This window comes from Primulina eburnea, chromosome 16, assembly GCF_022965805.1.
Source record: "Primulina eburnea isolate SZY01 chromosome 16, ASM2296580v1, whole genome shotgun sequence".
Lineage (NCBI taxonomy): Eukaryota > Viridiplantae > Streptophyta > Magnoliopsida > Lamiales > Gesneriaceae > Primulina > Primulina eburnea.
The window spans coordinates 9257697-9278020 of record NC_133116.1 but is presented as its reverse complement, the minus strand read 5'-3'; the positions used below and the strand labels follow the sequence as shown (position 1 = coordinate 9278020).

General features: G+C 34.3%; 4 protein-coding genes and 1 long non-coding RNA gene across 6 annotated transcripts; 3 read left to right on the top strand and 2 right to left on the bottom strand.

The window, feature by feature from the left end:
- Positions 1-1112: 1112 nt before the first annotated feature.
- Positions 1113-4101, top strand: LOC140815963 (thioredoxin X, chloroplastic). Its single transcript, XM_073175023.1, has 2 exons — positions 1113-1506; positions 2528-4101. Exons 1-2 carry the CDS (start codon positions 1171-1173, stop codon positions 2732-2734), a joined length of 543 nt encoding a protein of 180 aa, XP_073031124.1. The 5' UTR covers positions 1113-1170; the 3' UTR covers positions 2735-4101.
- On the bottom strand, positions 3594-5622 carry LOC140815962 (sugar transport protein 10-like). Its single transcript, XM_073175021.1, has 2 exons — positions 5264-5622; positions 3594-5144 (listed from the first exon to the last, which is right to left on the bottom strand). Exons 1-2 carry the CDS (start codon positions 5391-5393, stop codon positions 3727-3729), a joined length of 1548 nt encoding a protein of 515 aa, XP_073031122.1. The 5' UTR covers positions 5394-5622; the 3' UTR covers positions 3594-3726.
- Positions 5623-8215: 2593 nt separating this feature from the next.
- On the bottom strand, positions 8216-12462 carry LOC140816823 (2-succinylbenzoate--CoA ligase, chloroplastic/peroxisomal-like). 2 transcript variants are annotated; one of them, XM_073176296.1, is made up of 10 exons: positions 12173-12462; positions 11605-11677; positions 11365-11533; positions 11162-11257; positions 10401-10498; positions 9996-10189; positions 9644-9771; positions 8843-9222; positions 8509-8723; positions 8216-8409 (listed from the first exon to the last, which is right to left on the bottom strand). In XM_073176296.1, the coding sequence occupies exons 1-10, from the start codon at positions 12370-12372 to the stop codon at positions 8280-8282; spliced, it is 1683 nt and encodes a 560-aa protein (XP_073032397.1). In that variant the 5' UTR covers positions 12373-12462; the 3' UTR covers positions 8216-8279. The 2 variants fall into 2 exon arrangements, with proteins under 2 accessions (XP_073032397.1, XP_073032398.1); XM_073176297.1 differs by lacking the exon at positions 12173-12462 and having other exon boundaries at positions 11483-11533.
- Positions 12463-14547: 2085 nt separating this feature from the next.
- LOC140815996 (uncharacterized) lies at positions 14548-15126 on the top strand. Its single transcript, XM_073175062.1, has one exon. The coding sequence runs from the start codon at positions 14548-14550 to the stop codon at positions 15124-15126; it is 579 nt and encodes a 192-aa protein (XP_073031163.1).
- A 657-nt stretch (positions 15127-15783) lies between these two features.
- Positions 15784-18072, top strand: LOC140817314 (uncharacterized). The gene is made up of 2 exons (XR_012114747.1): positions 15784-15881; positions 17608-18072. It is a non-coding gene; the product is annotated as an uncharacterized lncRNA (long non-coding RNA).
- Positions 18073-20324: the final 2252 nt, after the last annotated feature.

Sequence of the window (20324 nt, the reverse complement as noted above, 5' to 3'; positions counted from 1 at the left end):
ATCAAGCTTTTATTCATTGATCAAAAGTTATAGTTGATAACAGATACGTAACTTTATTTCTTATATTTATTGCAGCTAAGAGTCTCGTATTAAGACTGGTGTAAATGAGAGGTTACACCTACTTGAGTGTCAATGGAATGAGCTATTTAGGAGATGGACATGTTTTATTGTTGTTGTTGTCTCATATCACACTGGATATCAGTTTTATCATTTTCTTTTAGACAACGCTGTCCCAGCAAACCATTCTCACCCATTACGATTTGGTGACCTTTTTTTAGGACTCACTCACCCAACAAGATCATACAACGTAACATCAACAGTTTGACCCTACGAGAGGTTTCCAAAAAGATTACTCATATCAATATTTTTCTTAATCATGCATGTTTAACCTAATATTTATGTAGTCAAATTTCAAGTATTTATCCGTTACAATTTTTTTTTTACAATTTTGTTCTTTTTTTATTTATGAAGTGACGCTCATTTGTGAATTATCATATCAAAACTCCTAATAAAAGTCAAAAGAGTATTAAAATGATCAAAATTGAATGATATGAAACTACAATCCAATTTTGATATAATGGATGATCAAAATTGCAAAATGACAGATATAAAATTCGAAAATTGCAGTTTCCACTTAAAAACCAAATAAGCGATGTGGAATGACGAATACATCAAATTGGCCTAAAATGTGATATATATATATATATATATATATATATTAAACTAAAAATATTAAAAAGATCTGAAAAGTGGTAATTTTTTTAGTGTGTGTGTATATATATATATATATATATATATATATATATATATATATATATATATATATATATATATATATATATATAGACACACACACTAAAAAAATTACCACTTTTCAGATCTTTTTAATATTTTTAGTTTAATATTTCATAAAAAAAATGGAATTTACGAATATCAAATTATATTACTGGTTCCATGACTCCCATCTTTATATAATGGGCTAGCCTATTTAACGGGCCTCAGGTATTACCGGGCTCCGAGAATTTAATGGACTTTAATCATTTTTGGGCCTGGTAAATTTTAACTTCGGCCCACCAAAAGTGTCCGATAATAATCTGTAATTTATACTGGCGGAAAATTGAGTGCCACTCAGAGAGATTCAGCAGACCAGTTTCAGTGGAGAAGACGACGATGCCGATTGTATCCTCGGTACCGATTATTCCGTGCTGTTCGAAGCTGCCTGCGGTTCGTGTAACGGCTGCCGGAAGTGGCTACGGGATTTCTTCTCACTCTTCTTCGGCTTTCAGTAGAGTTTGCTGGAGCTCGCTGCGAAATTGGATGATTACCCCCTTGGCGAGGTCTTCGAAGAAAACCTCGATCAAGTGTGGTGCCGCGGTGCGGGAGATAGACGAGAGTGAGTTCTACGATGTCGTCTTAAAGTCAGAACGTCCGGTCCTTGTTGAGTTCGTGGCTACTTGGTGCGGTCCCTGCCGTTTGATCGCTCCCGCGCTTGAAACCCTAGCGCAGGTACGGTGGCTATTCAGTTATTGTTTCTTAATCGTATGGCATGATTTCCACTGGTTCGATGGTAATAGATTTTACATGTGGGTGCTTGATTTTTTAAAAAAATTCTCATGATTGACTTAATTTTTTGGTGAAAGTCAAGGTGAGATTGCGGCGTGCATTTCAAAAGCCGACATCAAGTAGTGTTTTCATTATTTACTGGTACTCGATCACAGACATTAATACATTGATGATATAACACTATCCTTGTGGCATCACGTTCTTGGGGTCCCCTTCCAATGTATCCATCCCCATTAGCGCATTAATTTTAGGACTAGAAGGGATTAGAGAGTCCATCTAAAAAAAATACTAGTTTTTAAATGGAGGAGTAGTCTTTTCATATCTGGTTAGAAGCACACCATTTCAGAGAACGTTGCAAACTACTGTTACCTATGGGTTAGTTTTGTGAAATGTTTTTTTATTAATAAGAAGAAGTTGAAATGATGTTTAACACTGACATGTAATTTAGGCACTCTAGTAATTTTCAAAATATTTGCATGGAAAAACGGTATGATAAAGGACACGGCTTCCATGCATCAAATAGAGAAGAATTTCTTATCGGAATGGTTTTCAGGAACAAGGGAATCATAGTTTAGCACAACTGAGAAATTGATTGTCATTTGCTGTTGATACCTTTTCTTTAAAATTGAGAAAGGTTGGTGGTCTGGTATTCCTGGAAATGTGTATATTAATGTAACCGTGAATATTACTTTTTACTTAATAGCCTCTTCTATTTTTCTTCTTGTAATGATTCTTTTTGAAGAATCGAATGTTTTGCACACATGAAAGGGTGATATACAGATTGTATTCAGGTTGTGTTGCCAATTCTGCATTATATTACATTTAATGTGTTAAAATAATGTGACATCAATTAACAAATGCCCCTTTTGAGAAACTGAATATGGTAATGAACATATCTACATGAGACCTTGAGACCTTTGTGCATAATATTCCTCTGTAATTTTTCCTTTAACGAAATTCTCAGGAGTATCAAGAAAAACTGATGGTTGTTAAAGTTGATCATGATTCAAACCCACAACTGATTGAGAAATACAAGGTTTATGGATTGCCAGCATTGATAGTCTTCCAAGATGGCCAGGAAGTTCCAGGAAGCAGGAAGGAGGGTGCAATAACCAAAGCTAAACTTAAAGAGTATGTAGACAAACATCTGGACTCGGTGTCCATCTTTTAACCCTCTCTAAATGGTTAAGCAATCCATACCTGCATCTCCTTCATAGAAATTATTACATTTTTATGTGGAGGTGACAGATGTTTTATATGTCCTATACATTTACAAGTCATGTTACTGTACATTAGAGCCATTCCTAGGTAAATATATATATATATATATATATATATATATATATATATATATATATATTATATGTATAATTGTAATATTCAAATAATAGTAGTCATTACCTTGTACCTTTATATTGATCTACTTTGAGAGGAGGCATATAGCTCTGTGCTAGAATCAGTTTCAGTATACCAAGCCAATTTTAGTGTTAATATTGCGAATGATGAGTTCTGTTATTTGTACATTTGGATCTTGACTTTCGCTGGACAAAAACAAAGGAAACATGCTTTACATTGATCAAGAAGAAACGCACCAAAGAAATAATTTTACAAAAATATTTAGGGATGTATCTTTGATAATTACTTAACTAACTGAATTTTAAGTGTCTTATGAATTTGAGGTTAATTTATTCAAAGAAAAAGTTGACTGAAATTATCTCTTTTTTTTCTGGGTACTTTCTCAACAAAATTGTGGATAAGATGGGGTAAAGGAAAGTGTGATTATGATTTACAATATTTGTATAAGTATGTTGATGGTAATATATTGTTGCTAATCAATCTTCCATTGTTTTTTCTAATATCGTTATTTTCAGCCTAGTTAAAAGCATTTGAAGGGATGGCTGATTTTGCTTGACCAAGAAAATGTGATTGAAAGATTTGGGAATGTTTTCTTGATTACTTTTCTAGTATGGAACGAGTCTGAATGCATGATTTGACTGGTAACATAATGTGGGAAAATATACACCAAGGCAAAAACTAAATAAAATATATTTTATTACTTTATAACATTATAAATCTTAAAATGAATGGAACATACACTCAAATAATTCATAAAACCTAATCTGTTAAGCATCAGGTTGTTTATTCAGTAGCAATGCTAATTGTTTAGGCAGTTTGATTGTTATTCTTATTTGTGTGGTGTTCAAGACCCACTGCATCATCTGGAATGTATTTACCCCAGAACCAGTGAGCCTTCCACACTCTGTTCATCTCTTCAATTGGCATGTTCTTTGTCTCCGGCACGAACAAGAACACGAACACAGTCATCAATATCACAAATCCAGCGAAGAAGAAGAACAAGCCGAACTTCAAGTGGCAGAGCATTGACAAGAACAGTTGCCCGATCACGAATGTGAAGAACATGTTGACGGAAACATTGATGGATTGTCCTGCAGATCTGATTTCCAATGGGAAGATTTCACTGGGAACCAGCCATCCCAAAGGACCCCATGACCAAGCAAAAGCAGCTACATATATGCAGATGAGTGCCAGTGCAAGGTTGCCCATTCCTTTGCTGAATGCCCCATCGCCTGAAACTCCGAAAACAGATGCAATGAGACATCCAACACCAATCTGGCAGATGATCATTTGAATGCCTCCCTCTAGGAACAACACCCTTCTCCCAAATTTATCGACCACTAAGATGGAGACTATAGTGGCTAACACGTTGACAAGGCCAGTCACGACTGCAGACATGAGCGAGGCGTCGTCCCCGAATCCCAAGGTCTTGAACAGAACAGGAGCGTAGAACATGATGACATTAATGCCAGTCAGTTGCTGGAAGAATGGAATCAAGCATGTGATCACCAACTGTGGCCTGTATTTTCTTTCTAGAATCTGCTTCCATGGGTGCTCCACCAGCTTGGATGCCTCGCTTGCCTCCACCAAATCTGAGAATTCAGTGTCCACAGATGGCGTACCACGGATCTTTTGCAACATTTCACGTGCTTTCTCTTTCTGTCCTCTCTCGATCAGGGAGTTGGGTGTATCTGGCAAGCAAATAGCACCAACGGTCATGATAACAGCTGGGGCAGCCGCCAAGGCAAGTGAGACCCTCCATCCATTCTCCTGCATCTTTGATGTTCCATAGTTGACAAGATTTGCTGCAAAAATACCAATGGTGGTGGCCATTTGGAAGCCAATGTTGAGTGCTCCTCTCAGCTTTGGTGGTGCCATTTCGGAGAGGTAAACTGGGACAGACTGGTTGGCGTAACCGATACCCACACCAAGCAAAATACGACCAACGATCAACATCTCAACGTTGACAGCTGCTCCGTTGAGCACAGCACCGATGAGGAAGATCAGACCTCCCGTGGTCATGGAGATTTTCCGGCCGAACGCGCGGGTTGTGATCGAAGCGAAGAAGGAAGCAATGAGTGCCGCCAGGTAAAGGGAGGATGTGAATAGGGTCAACACGTGGTTCTCGAATTTACAGTACTGGTTGTAGTCACCAGGAGCCTTCTCCTTTGCATACACAGAGGGGAAGAATTTCTGCAAGAATTCGTCCATCGATGTAACCCCTCCTGTAAAACACCAGTCACAAAATTGGTTAATGAACATCTGGATGAGAAAATATTGGATCAGGGATTTTCATTTCTTTTATACAATCATTTTCTACAAAGGCTGAACAAGAGATACGAACCTGAGATACCAATGTCGTAACCGAAAATAAGACCACCCGTCGCGGCGACCATGCAGGCCACGACGACGAAGGGCGTGACCCGGGCTTCATAGTTCGCGCCAGTTCCCACGTCAATAGCTCCAACTGCCATCTTTACAACTTATTCACAAATCACCAATATACTTAGCTGGAAAACTAATAATAGATAAATCTTTTAAAAAAGAGAACTTTATACAGATAAAGAGGAGCTCTCAAAACGGAAAAAATAATTACAGTTTTATTGCATTTCTTGCTATATACTTTGTTTGAGAGACCTCTGAATCTTTTTATTCTTCTTTTTCTGTTTTTTTATATATTACTTATTCTCAGCTACAGCTTGAATTTTTCTGAGTTGAGCCAATGGCTATTTATACTAATGTTTTTGGGCATGAATTAAGGATCGAAGGAGCTTTTTTTTCTCAGCTATTCTTTTGGGAAACCAATATTTATTTATTTATATTAATACCGACTGGCTCGTTCCTTATTTTGTCCCGATTATTAATGCTATCTCGTATATTATTGCAACAAATCAGGTAATTAGTTTTGACCAATCCACTTTTGTCCTAATTGATCAAATATGGATTATTATTATTTTTTACTAATTCTAAACCACGAGGTTGCAATTTCTGGCTAAGAATTCACCAATGCCACTGATTTCATAACCGATAAGATCGAAATATATGGATTTTTTTTTTCTTTTTCGGAAATAAAAGTGAGTAAAGATAGGAGAACTAGCTATAAGAATAAAAATTTATTTATATTTTAAAAAGATATTCATATAAAGGTATAAAAAAATAGCAAACCAGCTGTTAATTTTTCTATATTTTCTTGCTGAAATATCGAGTCGGATTGACACAATCTCTCCTGTGATTTGTGTATTTAACATTACCAAAATATTCATGTAAAACAAAAGCTTGACTTTATATTTTATTTATTAGATTAAGAAATAGACGACTTATAAAACAATTAACTCAGGGTTATATAGACATCGATATTTTAAGTTCATGTCAAATATTATCTATTAAATAATTGTAATTATGTTACTAAAGTATTTTTTTTATTAAGCTCGAATTCGTTTCATTAAATGATGTATTTGATGCATTTTATTAATTCAATAAGTACACCCAATTTTGACGAAATTTTAATTGCGTAATTAACTATATAAACCTTCCAAAACTTGGCATTTAGTTTCAATTCTTCGACGTAATAAATGAAATTTTTACAAAAAAAATATAAAGTTGCAATATTTAATCAAATTATTTTTATGATGGATTTCATTTTGGGGCTTTTTTTAAAAATAATATATACAAAATAAAAAATTATAAAAATATTGCAAATTCAAAAGTTTTACAAAACTATAACAATCCGAAAATTATATATAACAGAGGTATGTATATTTGCAAACGTATGCACAGAACCGAGAATAATCAAAAATAAGATTCGTCCCAGACTGTCACGGATTTTATATTTTTTTTATTTAGTAATAAAATATAAATATATATATATAATTTAATAAACATTCGTTTTGTAAAACTTTTGAATTTGCAATATTTTATATTTTTTTATTTTTTTTATATTATTTTTAAAAAAAGCCCTTCATTTTGCCCACTATATTATAACACACTTCCTAAATTAAACAATTTTTAAACACACCCCCTTGGGTGGTGGGGGGGATAAATTGAATATTTATTTGCATAATTTCAAAATTTTAAAAATCACATGATATAATATAATTAACATTGAAAGAAATATTTTGTTAAACTCAATTTTAAGTATATCACTTGTCAACTATCATTTTTGTTTAATAAATAGTCACCTTTGAGGTTACTTGAATTTTTTTTATTTATTTATTTTGTATAAATATATCAAAAGTTTTTTGCTCAACGAATAATAATACATACCGACCAGTTTTTGACTGATGTGACTTTTGTTTTTGTTTTTTTTTTTTTTTTTCATATCAGAATAAATAAATCTAAACCCGATCGGCTGATTCAAAACGGGTAACATGTTTTAATAAATCCGTTACTATATTTATATTATATTAAATAATAAATGTCTTAATCCAATTAAACTTAATTTAATATTGTCGTCCCTTATTGTTAATTTATTATTAAAAGATATTATGATTTTGGTGCAATTTTGATTAATGTATTGATATCTAGAGTTTTTCATTTTATATTTACTAGAATTAATTAAATTAATGATTGACTAGTTTGCGGATCCAATCCAGATTGAACATGTTTTAGGACATGTTCAGATCCGGATATATTCTTAATAGGACGAGTCTTGAATTTGACCAAACTCGTTTCGAACTCGTCTCAATGTCATCGTTACAAGTAAGGATCTTTGATGCAATCTTAACATCTCATTAACCAATCATATTCTCAACTTCTTGTGGTTGTTTATCAACGATATCATTCATGCAGGTAGATATCGTTCTTAAAACAATGATTACTTTTGATTCTTCCAGTTTATCGAGTATTTGATTTTTGAGGGAGCTAACTTTTTTTAAAAAACATACTGAAAACAAAGGATTAAACACCACATTGTCATTCATGGGAATCCATCTAATTGGGCACGAATTGTAAGATTTTACAGTGCAAAAGCCAGATCGAAATAACCAAAGAAAAAAGAGATGGAGAAGAAGAAAATTATGATACCATATGTAATAATTGATAATGATGACCACAACCAAAATAAAAGAAGTTATTAAACATTTAAAAAAATATATTAAATAACAATAGAATGAATGAATTCTGGAACATTCTGTTCGAGTTACACACTTCCCAACTACAGAGGCTAAGAATTGCAGAAAGATGACACTGATTTTCTACGATACAAAATACGATAATGGCTGTGTCATCACAGTATCAAATAAATCACAAATGGCCTAAAACAAAATACTGAGAATGGAAATGTTCTGGTTCTAGAATGCGAGACATGCACATATTCTATGTACTTAGAGTGCAGCTGAAATAAATTATTTGGTGCAGTGTTGTCATAGTTTGCTGGACAAACGGCCCGCGTGAGAAATAACTTCAGCTCTGATACAATCTCTCCTTAATTTCCCCGTCGTCGTAACTGGAAATGAATTCCCCCATAAGATTATTTTTTTTGGAATTTTATATCTGCAAGGATAAAAATTTTTACACACCAGGTCTCTGCATATGAGGTAGAAAGAGAGAACATTATTTAGTTATATATATATGTCATATAAAAGAGCATACCCAGTCAAATTTTTTTCTCTACAAAACTGTTTGAGTATCTCACTGGATACAGATTGAACTTCGTCTTTGGACGAGTGGTTAAAGTCAATATCGACCCAGTCCCAATTGTCTTTAAGTTTGATACAAGCGACTACCATCTCAGTCCACCGAGAGTCTGGAACACCTACGACAACAATCTTGGATATTCCCGGATGTTGGGATAGGACAGCCTCTACCTGTGTCACAAGAAAAGTGAAACCATATGCTTCATAAAAGCAATTTCAGAAGTGATGGTTGCAAGCATAAGAGTCATGATCAAGTATGTAAGACATAAAAGTCCATTTTGCATTCTAACCTCTTCAGGAAAGATATTCTCCCCTCCACTCTTGATCCTATCCTTTGCACGCCCCATAAGCCACAGATTACCGTGATCATCTATACGTCCTATATCTCCTGTATCAAGCCAAGCTTCATTCACAGGACCCAAATGCTTGGATGGAGTTTGACCCCAATACCGGAGCATTACATGGGGTCCCCTTGTCAAGATTTTCCCCCCACTGGAAGAGTCTTCGAGACTTATTCTTAGTTCAACATGTGGTGCAGGCATCCCTATGCAAATACCCTCTTGACAACTTGAGTGGGATTTCTGAAAATCACATAGTTGCTGGAAATGGTTTTCTTTTGTAGGATCGTGAAGCATCATGAAGGTTAATGAAGAACATGTCTCTGTCATTCCTTGATGAAATAAAAGCATGGAAGATAGAATCAGTGAAGGATAAAGGTGAATATTTTATTTTATTTTTGTGAAAGGAGATAGAAAAAAGAAACATATTGGAATTTTTCTTACTTATTAGGACATCGAGTTAATATAACTAAACTCAATCCAAAATTCCAACATAAAAGTTGTACAATCCCCAGGAAATAAAATTTGCATACAACAGTTAAGTCTGTTAGAACTTAGAAAACAGGAATGTGAAGGAATACATAGTATTTCACCAGGGAAAGTTGGGGTCCAATCACATTCAAAATTTTCAGTGCATGTGTGATATGTACAACAATGAGACCTCCTGTTATTTTCACTATCGTTTCTTCAGCTTCAAAAACTTACATTTTCTTGTGATCATATTGGAATAAAATAAATCGGGATAAAATATACCATAAGCTGTGAGAAGCATGGCTCTTGGAAAAAGTTTGGTGGCATTTTCAATGAGCTCAACTGACAGAGTCCCGCTTCCGTTAAGAATCTTCTTCACAGTTTCGAATTTTTCAGATGTTTGCTTCATCCTGTGAAAAGTTTCTACAAACAATTTATGATCATTTGCAAAAAGCAAGCAGCACATGTAGAAAAAAACACAAGCACGTCATATGATAACTTGTAATCAGTAATACAGAACAACAAAGCATTATATTCAAAGCATGTCACAAGAACCGTTTGCATGAAAGGATTAAATCTAGATTGCAACACAAAAACTGCCTCATCCAAACTGGACAAAGGAAATGTTATTTACCTAATAAAGGAGATTAAATCAGCCATCATTGTGGGTACAGTTATAAAAGAAGTAACAAGGTGTTCTCTGATGGCTTCACTGGCTTTATTAGCCTCGAACTTGGGTATTATAACATGACTACCCCCTGCCATTAACACTGCCATGGCCGACGATATTCCACCAATGTGGCATAATGGAGCATTGTGCAGATAGACCTGTCAGAGTCGTGTCATTGAGAAGTTAGCTGTGGTACTAAGCATCTAACAAGGAAAAATATTTCTTTCTGACTTTTCTGTGAATAGATATATGGAAACACCCCTGAACGCTTTTCCTTGCTTTTAACAATTCTTTTTATGACTTTGGTAAGAGATATTAAAATGGATTTGTGTGGGAAATAAAATGACAACATCACAAGGAAAAGTATACATCATCTTCATTATAGCGAACAATGGCAATCTTTGCAAGGGATTGCACAACTATAGCTGAATGGTTTATGGTAGCTCCCTTGGGCCTTCCAGTCGTACCTATGGTTGTTAAGAAAAACCAAAATGGATATGTGTTAATATAAATTCAAATATAGCCATAAGACTTGTCAAGAAAGTTTTTGGATAGAGGGAAATCTTGCTGCTGACACTTTACTCCTGCCAGTAAAATTTAGTAAGATTAGCCTTTGTTATCTAATGCTTCAAGAAGATCCACAATTTTATCAAAAACAGAAATACTATTTACATTGACAGCTAGATCTTCTTTGATTATCAAGAACAATCAGGAAAGTTGAAACCTGTTTTTATCTGAAGTTAAATTATGACTTTGCCTTGTCTAGACCCTGGTAAATGAAAGATGCATTAAGTTTGCAGAGTAGAGAATTTGGACACCAAAGTATTCAATATCTTTAATCATGAACAATGGTTTTATATAGCCAAAACATAGATTCATGTGGTGATAATATTGTTAAATTATTATGTCTCTTTTGTAGCATGGGTTTTTCTTTAGAAAGTTAAAAAAAAAAATTGACATTAATGGCCACTCTTCTGTGCAAGTACGTTGGTGGCACTCTAAATTGCTTTCATGCGTTACTTATGACATGAATAGAGGCAGAATCAAGCCTTCAAAGTCATCAAACTTTCTTTAAATTCTTTGGATCGAAGCATACGTGGAAGGAAAAAAAGAAAAAAATTAAATATTACCTGAAGTAAAACATATGATGGCAGCTCTTTCAGGCGCCCAAACATAGTCTAATTTGACCGATCGGGTAGGCTCCTTTAGTAATTCAGCGGCAAAAACTGCATTTCAAAAGCAAACATTGCATTAAAATTACACATCTTCATAAGATACTTGCTACATAAATCTAGCATCTATTATTAATTTAAAGGTTATATCAACATCATACTGGTTGCAGTGTCGTTTGCATCAACAATCATGTTATCTATCAATACGTGCCACAACAAAGATGGCACAGAATCAATGCCAAACTTGGAATGCCAGTATCCTTGGCTTGAGTCAGTTACCAATAATACCGGCTGTGCTACTTCCATTGCCAACAATGCCTCTTCCAGGCTCTACAGCATTATGAACATTAGCATAGTTGCAACAAGTTGGTAGTAAAGAATTTCCTGTGATCGGGACTGACCCATCTGTAGTTGAGGGGAGCAGCAATGCCGCCAACATAAGTAATTGCAAGCATCCATTCCATGAACAAATCACTGGAATCAAATCAGATCAAATCAAAGCTGGTTTTACGATCTCAGACCCATGAGATCAGCCAATACTTTAGTAAATAATCGCAATGAACATGAATTGTTGATTTTCTTAAATGTAAATTATAAATTCGTGGGTCCACCAGCAGATGAACCTTACAAATGGCAAAAGAACGATGGAAAGGGAGATATTGCTTGGAATTACTCGAAAAAAAGAGTAAAATTCAAGTTAACAACCATTTTCCTAGTCATTCAAGACTTCATTTACAGCTAGAGACATCGTAAATGGTAGAATTTAACAATCTCCATCGACGCACAACTTCAAATCTCTCCGTTCACAATAAAACCATGGATTCAAAGCACTGAAATGTCTCATATTAATAGAACCACGGCTTAAAAAGGCCATTGATTTGTTTCGCAACATTGCAACCGCTACTTCTTTTTCCATGGGTTAAAAAAAAGACGACGAAAAGTTAAATGTTGTTCAGAATTCAGAATCACCTGTTGAGAGCAGAAATGGAGACGACGTCACCAGGATTGATACCGAGCAGAAGCAGACCTCGTGCGATGCTCAAAACTCCTTCGACGAACTGCATCCCCGTCTTGCGGCGGTGGCCGTAGATGGTGACAATGGCGTCGCAGCGCGCGGTGGCCAGGCGGCTCAAGCACTGGCAAATGTGAGCCTCCTTGTAGTTAGCCATGGGTGTGGAGTAGTGAGCTTCGTGAGCGTGTGATGTAGGCTCAGAGATAGACACGTTGGATAGGGAGGAAGACGCTGAGGCACAGAATCGGATTGTGCAATCCACGCTTTTATCATATCACCTTTTATTTATTTATAATAATATTATATATAATGTAATAATTTTTTATTCTATAAAATTTCGATTGAATTAAAATAATAATAATTACAACAATTTTGATTAAAATAAAATATTCAAAAATCAAGAATTCAGATAAATTATCAAAGATTTAATGGCTTATAAACCACGATAAATAAATTATGAGATATTACTGAAGATAAATTTGTGGAAGTTGCAAGAAAAACATGATTTGAGGGTATTTTTGTAAAATTAATTAATATTTTACGAAATTGATTACAAAATTGACAAAAACTTGGGTGAGACGGTCTCATAAGTCGTAATTTATGAGACATATCTCTTATTAGAGTCATTCATGAAAAAAAATATTACTTTTTATGCTAATAATATTAATTTTATTGTAAATATCGGTAGGGTTGACCCGTTTCATAGATAAAGATTCGTGAGATCATCTCACAAGAGACCTATTATAAAATTAGTAAAATGGTGTAAATTTTTAATTAAATAGTAATATATATGTAAAGTTAACTTTTTAATTAGTGTATAAAACTTTTATATAAATATTTAAATATATTGGTATAGTTTTTTTAACTTATTTATAATATCAACGTTTTTAAGTTTTGAGAGATTTTTTTAAAGTCAATATGAAAGTTAATCAATCTCTTTCTCAATATATATTAGTAATTAAATACTTTCTATGTTATTAATCTAAAAAAAGGAGAGGCGAGTTATTGCTTTTTTTAGGAGCGAGTCTCATGCGAGACCGTCTCACGGATCATAATCTGTGAGACGGGCCAACCTTAACCATATTCACAATAAAAAGTAATTATTTTAGCATAAAAAGTAATACTTTTTAATGGGTGACCCAAATAAGAGATCTGTCTCACAAATACGACCCGTGAAATCGTCTCACATAAGTTTTTGCTTTTTTTAAAAAGTTTTTTGAAACATTAGCACCTAAAAATTTGGAAGAAATAAATTAAAGATATTATCGCGGGCAGAAGGGAAGATATTTGAGAAATAGAGAAATAGAAGTATGAAAATTGGGGTAAATTGATTTAGGATTTGTATCATGTTTTTATCGTTTCAATTTTATTTATTGTTTTATTCTTAAAATAATATTAAAATAAAAAATGAATTATTTTTAGTAAATAATAAAAGAATGAGATGAAATTAAAAAAAAAAAAAAGAAAAGTGGGGGGAAGTGTGAGAAAATGGGGTAGTGGAAATTGAACAAATTTTTTTATCCTTCTTCTATTTTTTTTTCTTAAAATTTTAATTAGTAAAATCGGGAGCTGGAGCATTTTAGTCCACCCACTTAAATGTTCAAACCAATTCAACAAGTCAAAACACAAATTGAATATTCTACAGGAATCTAAAAAAATTAATTATCTAAATAATTGTTATTTAATTATATTAAGTATTTTCAAAAGTTAGAAATAATTCGTGAGAAAATTAAGATTTAGAGTATGCTAGTTGAATAATAATTACTTAATTATACCATGTGTTTTTAGTAGTTAAAAATACAATGTAGGGGTTTTGATAAAGAGAATTCAACTAGTCCTAGATGAATGATGATTTTAGAAGAGTTTTAGTATGATTAAGATTGTGTCATTGAGTAGTTAAAAATACTTAACTATACCATGTGTTTTTAGTAGTTAAAAATACAACTAGGACCACCATCCTAATGAAGAATGGTGGTTCTTTATTTGGAGTCTTTCTGTTCCCCCAAAGATACGCCTATTCTGGTGGCATATTACCCATGATTGTATTCCGACTAACCAGAACCTATTTTGGCATCATGTTCCGGTTACTGAATCTTGCAGCCTGTGCAACTTCCCCATGGATTCAACTTGCCATGCATTATTCTCTTGTGCGGCAATAAAACATTTATGGAAGAATACACCGTTCTCTTTCGTTCTACGGGGAGAATCACAATCGTGCACATTGGAGTTTTGTTTATGGCTGAAAACACAACTATCTACGACAGAATTTGAGGGATTTGCAATACACACGTGGGCAGTTTGGAGAGAAAAGCAGAATTACCTTCATAGCGATATGAAGAAACCGTTAGCAGAGAATGTCTCCTGGAGTTCAGTGATACTTCCTAACTTCCAAAAAGCTCGGGCCAAGGAGAAGATAGTGGAAGCTACACCGAGGAATAAATCGGAAAAGGTATGGAAACCACCGGTATCATGTACTTTAAAACTTAATGTGGATGCGGCTATGAACGAGGATAGACATCAATTTGGCATTGGTGGAGCAGTTCGAGATAACCAAGGCCGTTTGTTGCTAGCGTTTGGTAAACAGATTAATCAGCCCATATCAGTAGTACATGGTGAACTTCTGGCGATCCGGGAAAGCATTATTCTCTTATATGACAGAGGATTTTCGGATGTTCAAGTAGCTACCGATTCCCAATTGGCAGTGCTGGCAGTCACTACTAATCAGGATGATCTTGGATATAATGGAATTTGTGCAGCAGATATTAGAGAGCGATTGAAGACCCCTGTGATATCAGAGATCATACATGTTCGTAGCTCGGCGAATAAAGTTGCTCATAATCTTGCTCGTTTTTCTTTTTCTTCTCCTTCACCTTTTGTTAAGGAACAAAAAAAAAGAGGGGGGTTTTTTTAGTATGATTAGATTGTGTCATTGAGAGATATTAAATATATATTATCAAAAGTTGTTAACACACCACGAAAAAAAAATATTCACTCAGATTTCTCCATCCGTCTCTCTTCTATCCTCAAATATTTCGACCAACTTGATAAACAATGCTCACGGTCGAGCCACCCTTCCACCACCGCGCATAGCCGCCGCCGTCGCCACCTAGAGTTCTGAAATTCTGGCAAGTTGATCTCAACTACTAATTTTAGAGTAGGTCTCTTGTGAGACGGTCTCGTGAATCTTTATCTGTGAGACGGTCTCGTGAATCTTTATCTGTGAGACGGATCAGCTCTACCAATATTCACAATAAGAAGTAATACTCTTAGCATAAAAAGTTATATTTTTTCATTGATGATCTAAATACCGATGTTCACAATAAAAAGTAATATTCTTAGCATAAAAAGTAATATTTTTTCATTAAAGACCCAAATAAGAGATCTGACTCACAAAATACGACACGTGAGACCATCTCACACAATTTTTTGCCAAAAATTAAACTTTCATCACGCCTTGGGTGCGAGAAAACACTATTCCAACACTTAGAAATTTCTAAATCCATTTCCTTTCAAGAATAGATTTCATGCCAAAACTTTTGTATATGACATATCACTTAGGCTGTGTTTGGTTCAAGTGATAGGATTATTGAATGATTAACACGTAAATGATAAGAAAAATGATTATTTATAGGTTTGTATGGTGTGCTCAAAACATTGTCTTGTTTGGTTTTGTAACACCCTCTGACCGGTTTAAATAAAATAGCAGCGAAATTTAAAAATTTTACTTGAAGGGAAGAAGGATTCAAAATGCATTTCAATATATATAATCAAAAGTATACACACGATCAATAAAATGATGCAACAAAATACAAAATATCATTTTTGTGATCATGTCCAAAATGCTATCAAAATATCATCTTCCTTCCTTCTCTTATGCATATGACTCCGGCCCCAATCAACATTCCGGCTCGTCGCTCTTATCTGCATCACATGAAATAACTTAAATGAGTATAAAACTCAGCAAGTGGAACTCTTACATAGCAATGGATACATAGCGTACTCTGAAAAACATAACTTTGAAAACATTGAATACCATCAACTCTGAAACATAAATATCATAGCATGAATAACAATAACGATGTTATTACTGTTTTCTCTGATGGATTGATATCTAGATAGTATCTCTGTCTCTGTACCTATATCCCATCGATATAAATCGATACTCTATTGGGATATAAGCCTATGGTCGTTGATCAACTAATTGCATGCAATCTCTGACTATGTATCTATCAATCCAGTAAATCATTTGAACTCTTTTTTGGACATTAAATCAAACACTTTGCATACTCTTTTCTTTTGTATTCCATTTGACATAATTGAGACATAAAATGCCTCTAATATATAAAAAAGTGTATTAATACATAGCATGAATCAAATGGAAGGTGAATAACATGTTAAAACCATTGAAACACAATACATATATTATCATGTGAGCACAAGAAAATGAATTCCACTTACAACCAACAAGAAGCTTGATTCTATTATCTTGGTACACTTCCTACAACAACAAATCATATATTGCACCATCAACAACTCTATAATCACAAACCCATAACATTAAATCCATAAAACCAACATAACCAACAAACCCATGATTTCCCAACATCAGAATCCAAGAATAAACAAAGCCACAAGCTTACCTTAGCTTCTTGAACCCACAATAACCTTGCTCACACTCCAACAATCCAACCACAAGCTAGAATCAAAGAAAGGAAAGAAAGAAATGTAGAAACCCTAGTCTCCCAAGAGCTGCAAACCGAGAAGAATGGGAAAGAAATGAGGAAAATGAAGCCAACTCATGTAATATATCACTTAAATCTCGAAAACACGCTTTCACTGTTCACGACCGCAGGTGTGCTAACATTAATACCGCGGGTGCGCTAGGCATTCTGCAACACTTCCAAAAATCCGAAGGCGACGACCGCGGGTGCGCTGCGTTCTTACCGCGGGTGCGGTGAGCTTACTGGAAAACATCACAAATCTGGAAGCATCGACCGCGGGTGCGGTACCTATCTGACCGCGGGTGTGGTCTGGTCTCTGCCCAAACACCGCGGGTGCGGTCACCTCTGTAGCCAACAATCAACTTTTCAAATAAAATCGAATCACAACGTCACTTCTCTTCACAATCTAACAACACCCTCAACAAGAAAGTTGCACCTCTATATCTTATCTAACCACCCCAATTGGCATCATACCAATTGGCTCAACATGCTAATCACTATGAATTAAATCGCAACAATGCTACAATAAAACCACATAACAAATATAACCAACAATACTATACACCATAAATCACAACTCTTAACATCAAAACTATACTTAAACTTAACCAAATATTCAACAAACATACGAAATCTTAAATCGTACCGTTCACCAAGCTTGGCTATTACAGGTGTGATTTTGAAAGGTGGGATAAACTAATCAATTAACTTTCCAGTACCAAAAATACCCTTTCACATAGTTTTCAAATTACTAAAATCAGACCCACGTTTGTCCCATTACCTCACATTTCCTTCGAACACATTCCTTCACAAAATATCTTCCAAGACAACCCTAGCATACATCACCGTAAACAGCTCCCCATAGATCTACGAAATCTTCCCCAAAATTTGTGGATCGTGATGCGTTCCAATTGAATCAAACATCCGTGGGTTAAAATTATGCTTCTGCACGTTCGTATTCCGTGAAGAATGAAAGCAAATCGTTGACCGAAATATTATTGTGGGTAAGGAAATTCGATCTCCAACCTTTTCAGCGGCCGTTTATGTGAGTATTTATGGGTGAATATTAGTGTTTATGTTTTTCAGAAATATGTTATCATTTTGGTTCCGTTATGTACAAGAAAGTTGATTAAATATAGCTTTGCTTTCGTTTAGGAAATATTTTCCATTTTCTCTGTCGATTTTCAAAAATATAGTACTTGCTCTTTCTTATACGAAATAAGTTGGAGTTTCAAAAACATTTTTTCAATGGCATGACTGGAGCTACGTAACTAATTCGAAAATCTTCCAATTCATCTTTTCAATAGTTTTGATGGATGTAAAGACAACACCACAATGCGAGTGCAAGAATGGGTATATGCTTTTACGTGAAGCTGGTCAATACTCGACCCGGCCGGGGCAATATTACTTCATATGTCCTGCCGGTTTGAAACATATGTCATTCGCAAGTTCACCACACATTGCAAATCTCTTATTTCAATAATACGGTGCAAGTGGTTCAATTGGAAATTTATTCTTTGTGTAATGCTGTAGGTGACTGTTGTTGTACGCGAGTGGCACCGTCGTTTCAAACGTAACTTCAGTAGTTGTCGTCTCAAGAGTAACATAATCAAGAAGGATCGACACCTGATTTGGTGAAGCATCACACAAAGCAGAATGCGTCTACGCATAATGGTCATCTATTGCAGATACTTGAAAAGATATTACATTTTTAAATTTGTTTAAACAAGCAATTACAAATACCCAATACAATTTCATATACACAGTACCGGAAGTTGGACAAAAAAGGATTCTTCTATATGCTTATATTTCATAATAAATACTAATATAACACAAAGTAAAATTTACAGTAAATATGAAACGCAAATCTTTCTTTAGTATTAACCAAATCCTCGCTGTTTAAATATGGATAATACACGCACATCTACAACCACGTCTAAAGTAATCAGATGACAAATTATTATACGATTTTGGTTTTCCAGTGTGATTAAATATTATTGATGAAATCGCATAAGAAGGTCGGCAGAAAATTAATATCACAAAGGAAATATACAACGCTAAAGTCAAACACATATAACACAAGCACAAAACAAAAGAAGCTTGCGTTAAACTTTGTCAACAAAGTAGGAAAGAACAGATTTTAGCAAGAAAACATAAACAGTGAAGACAGGTTAGTTAACGAGAGAGTGACAGCCTCCTCAGAGTTATGCGAACTAGGGCAAAGCAAATCCGAGAATTTAACATTACACAACTTAAATTCGATAACAGTTTCTGCAAATTAATCTTTGAAACAAAGAATTTAAAAACTAAAATCACCTGATTTCCGAAGCTTTCAACGCATACACGAAATACGTATGCGAAACTCCTTGCTTCCTTCGTACGTTGCTTCTGAGTTGGGCGAAGACAGTCTTGTTCAGCTTTTGGGTTGAATAAAAGGGTAAAATAGGTAAACATACGTCTGATAAAAAGAATGACTAATAATAATGGGTTGGGGTATGGGTTTATTTAAACCAACCTAATACAATAGAGTCCATTGGATAGGGGATTGGGTAGGTTTAGTTAAAAAAGAACCAAACATTGGATTAGGATGGAAAAAAAGTAAACAAACCTACTTTATCAGGCCTACCAAACGTTACCTTATTGTTTTATAAAAAATTATAAGTGATAGTAATTGTGTAAATCAAATATTTCAAATCGTACAACAGGACAAAAACTATTTTTTGATTATTTTACACAGTAGAGACAATTATTTCTTCTGATAATCTACCTCCTAATTCTCTACGTAATCTGAAATGTCTGCTTAATCGTTTTCTTTAAAAGGTGCTAGAAAATTTTTTTTCTCTTACATATATATAAATACTTTGAAAATACCTTGCACCATTTAAAAAAAAACAATTAACTAAGATTTAAAAATCAAAGAAAATAGTTTAGCATAAAATCTCAAATGTTTAACCAACATAAACGCAATAAATTTGAAAAGTATCATCCTCTCAAAAACTACTCAAAAGTCTAAATAAAAAGTCGTAAAAGTTTTTTTTGCATAATCTAAACTTAAATGTGGAAAATAGAAGCGCTGGTCCTCGGGTTGTGTGCACCTTCAATCCAGTCAGGTCAACCATCAAGACCTCTGTCAAACTCACTTGCATCAAACACACCTAGTGAGTCTAAAGACTCAACACATCATATCCTTGATAACAAGTAATACGTAATACATTTCACATACAACCGTGAAAAATATTTGTACATAAAATATCATTTTCGTAATAATACATAAACTTTAAACCTAAACATTTTCATAAACATAATCATATAAACATATTCATATTCATATCCATTTTCGTATTCATATTCATATTCATATCCATTTTCGTGTTTGTTGAATTCAGAT

Coding starts and splice junctions, on each gene's coding strand:
- LOC140815963 (XM_073175023.1), top strand. CDS start 1,171: ATGCCGATTGTATCCTCGGTACCGATTATTCCGTGCTGTTCGAAGCTG. Junction 1,507..2,527: donor CGCTTGAAACCCTAGCGCAG/GTACGGTGGCTA, acceptor CGAAATTCTCAG/GAGTATCAAGAAAAACTGAT.
- LOC140815962 (XM_073175021.1), bottom strand. CDS start 5,393: ATGGCAGTTGGAGCTATTGACGTGGGAACTGGCGCGAACTATGAAGCC. Junction 5,145..5,263: donor TTACGACATTGGTATCTCAG/GTTCGTATCTCT, acceptor GGTGTTTTACAG/GAGGGGTTACATCGATGGAC.
- LOC140816823 (XM_073176296.1), bottom strand. CDS start 12,372: ATGGCTAACTACAAGGAGGCTCACATTTGCCAGTGCTTGAGCCGCCTG. Junction 11,534..11,604: donor CTCCCCTCAACTACAGATGG/GTCAGTCCCGAT, acceptor ATAATGCTGTAG/AGCCTGGAAGAGGCATTGTT. Junction 9,772..9,995: donor GATTTAATCTCCTTTATTAG/GTAAATAACATT, acceptor AACTTTTCACAG/GATGAAGCAAACATCTGAAA.
- LOC140815996 (XM_073175062.1), top strand. CDS start 14,548: ATGAAGAAACCGTTAGCAGAGAATGTCTCCTGGAGTTCAGTGATACTT.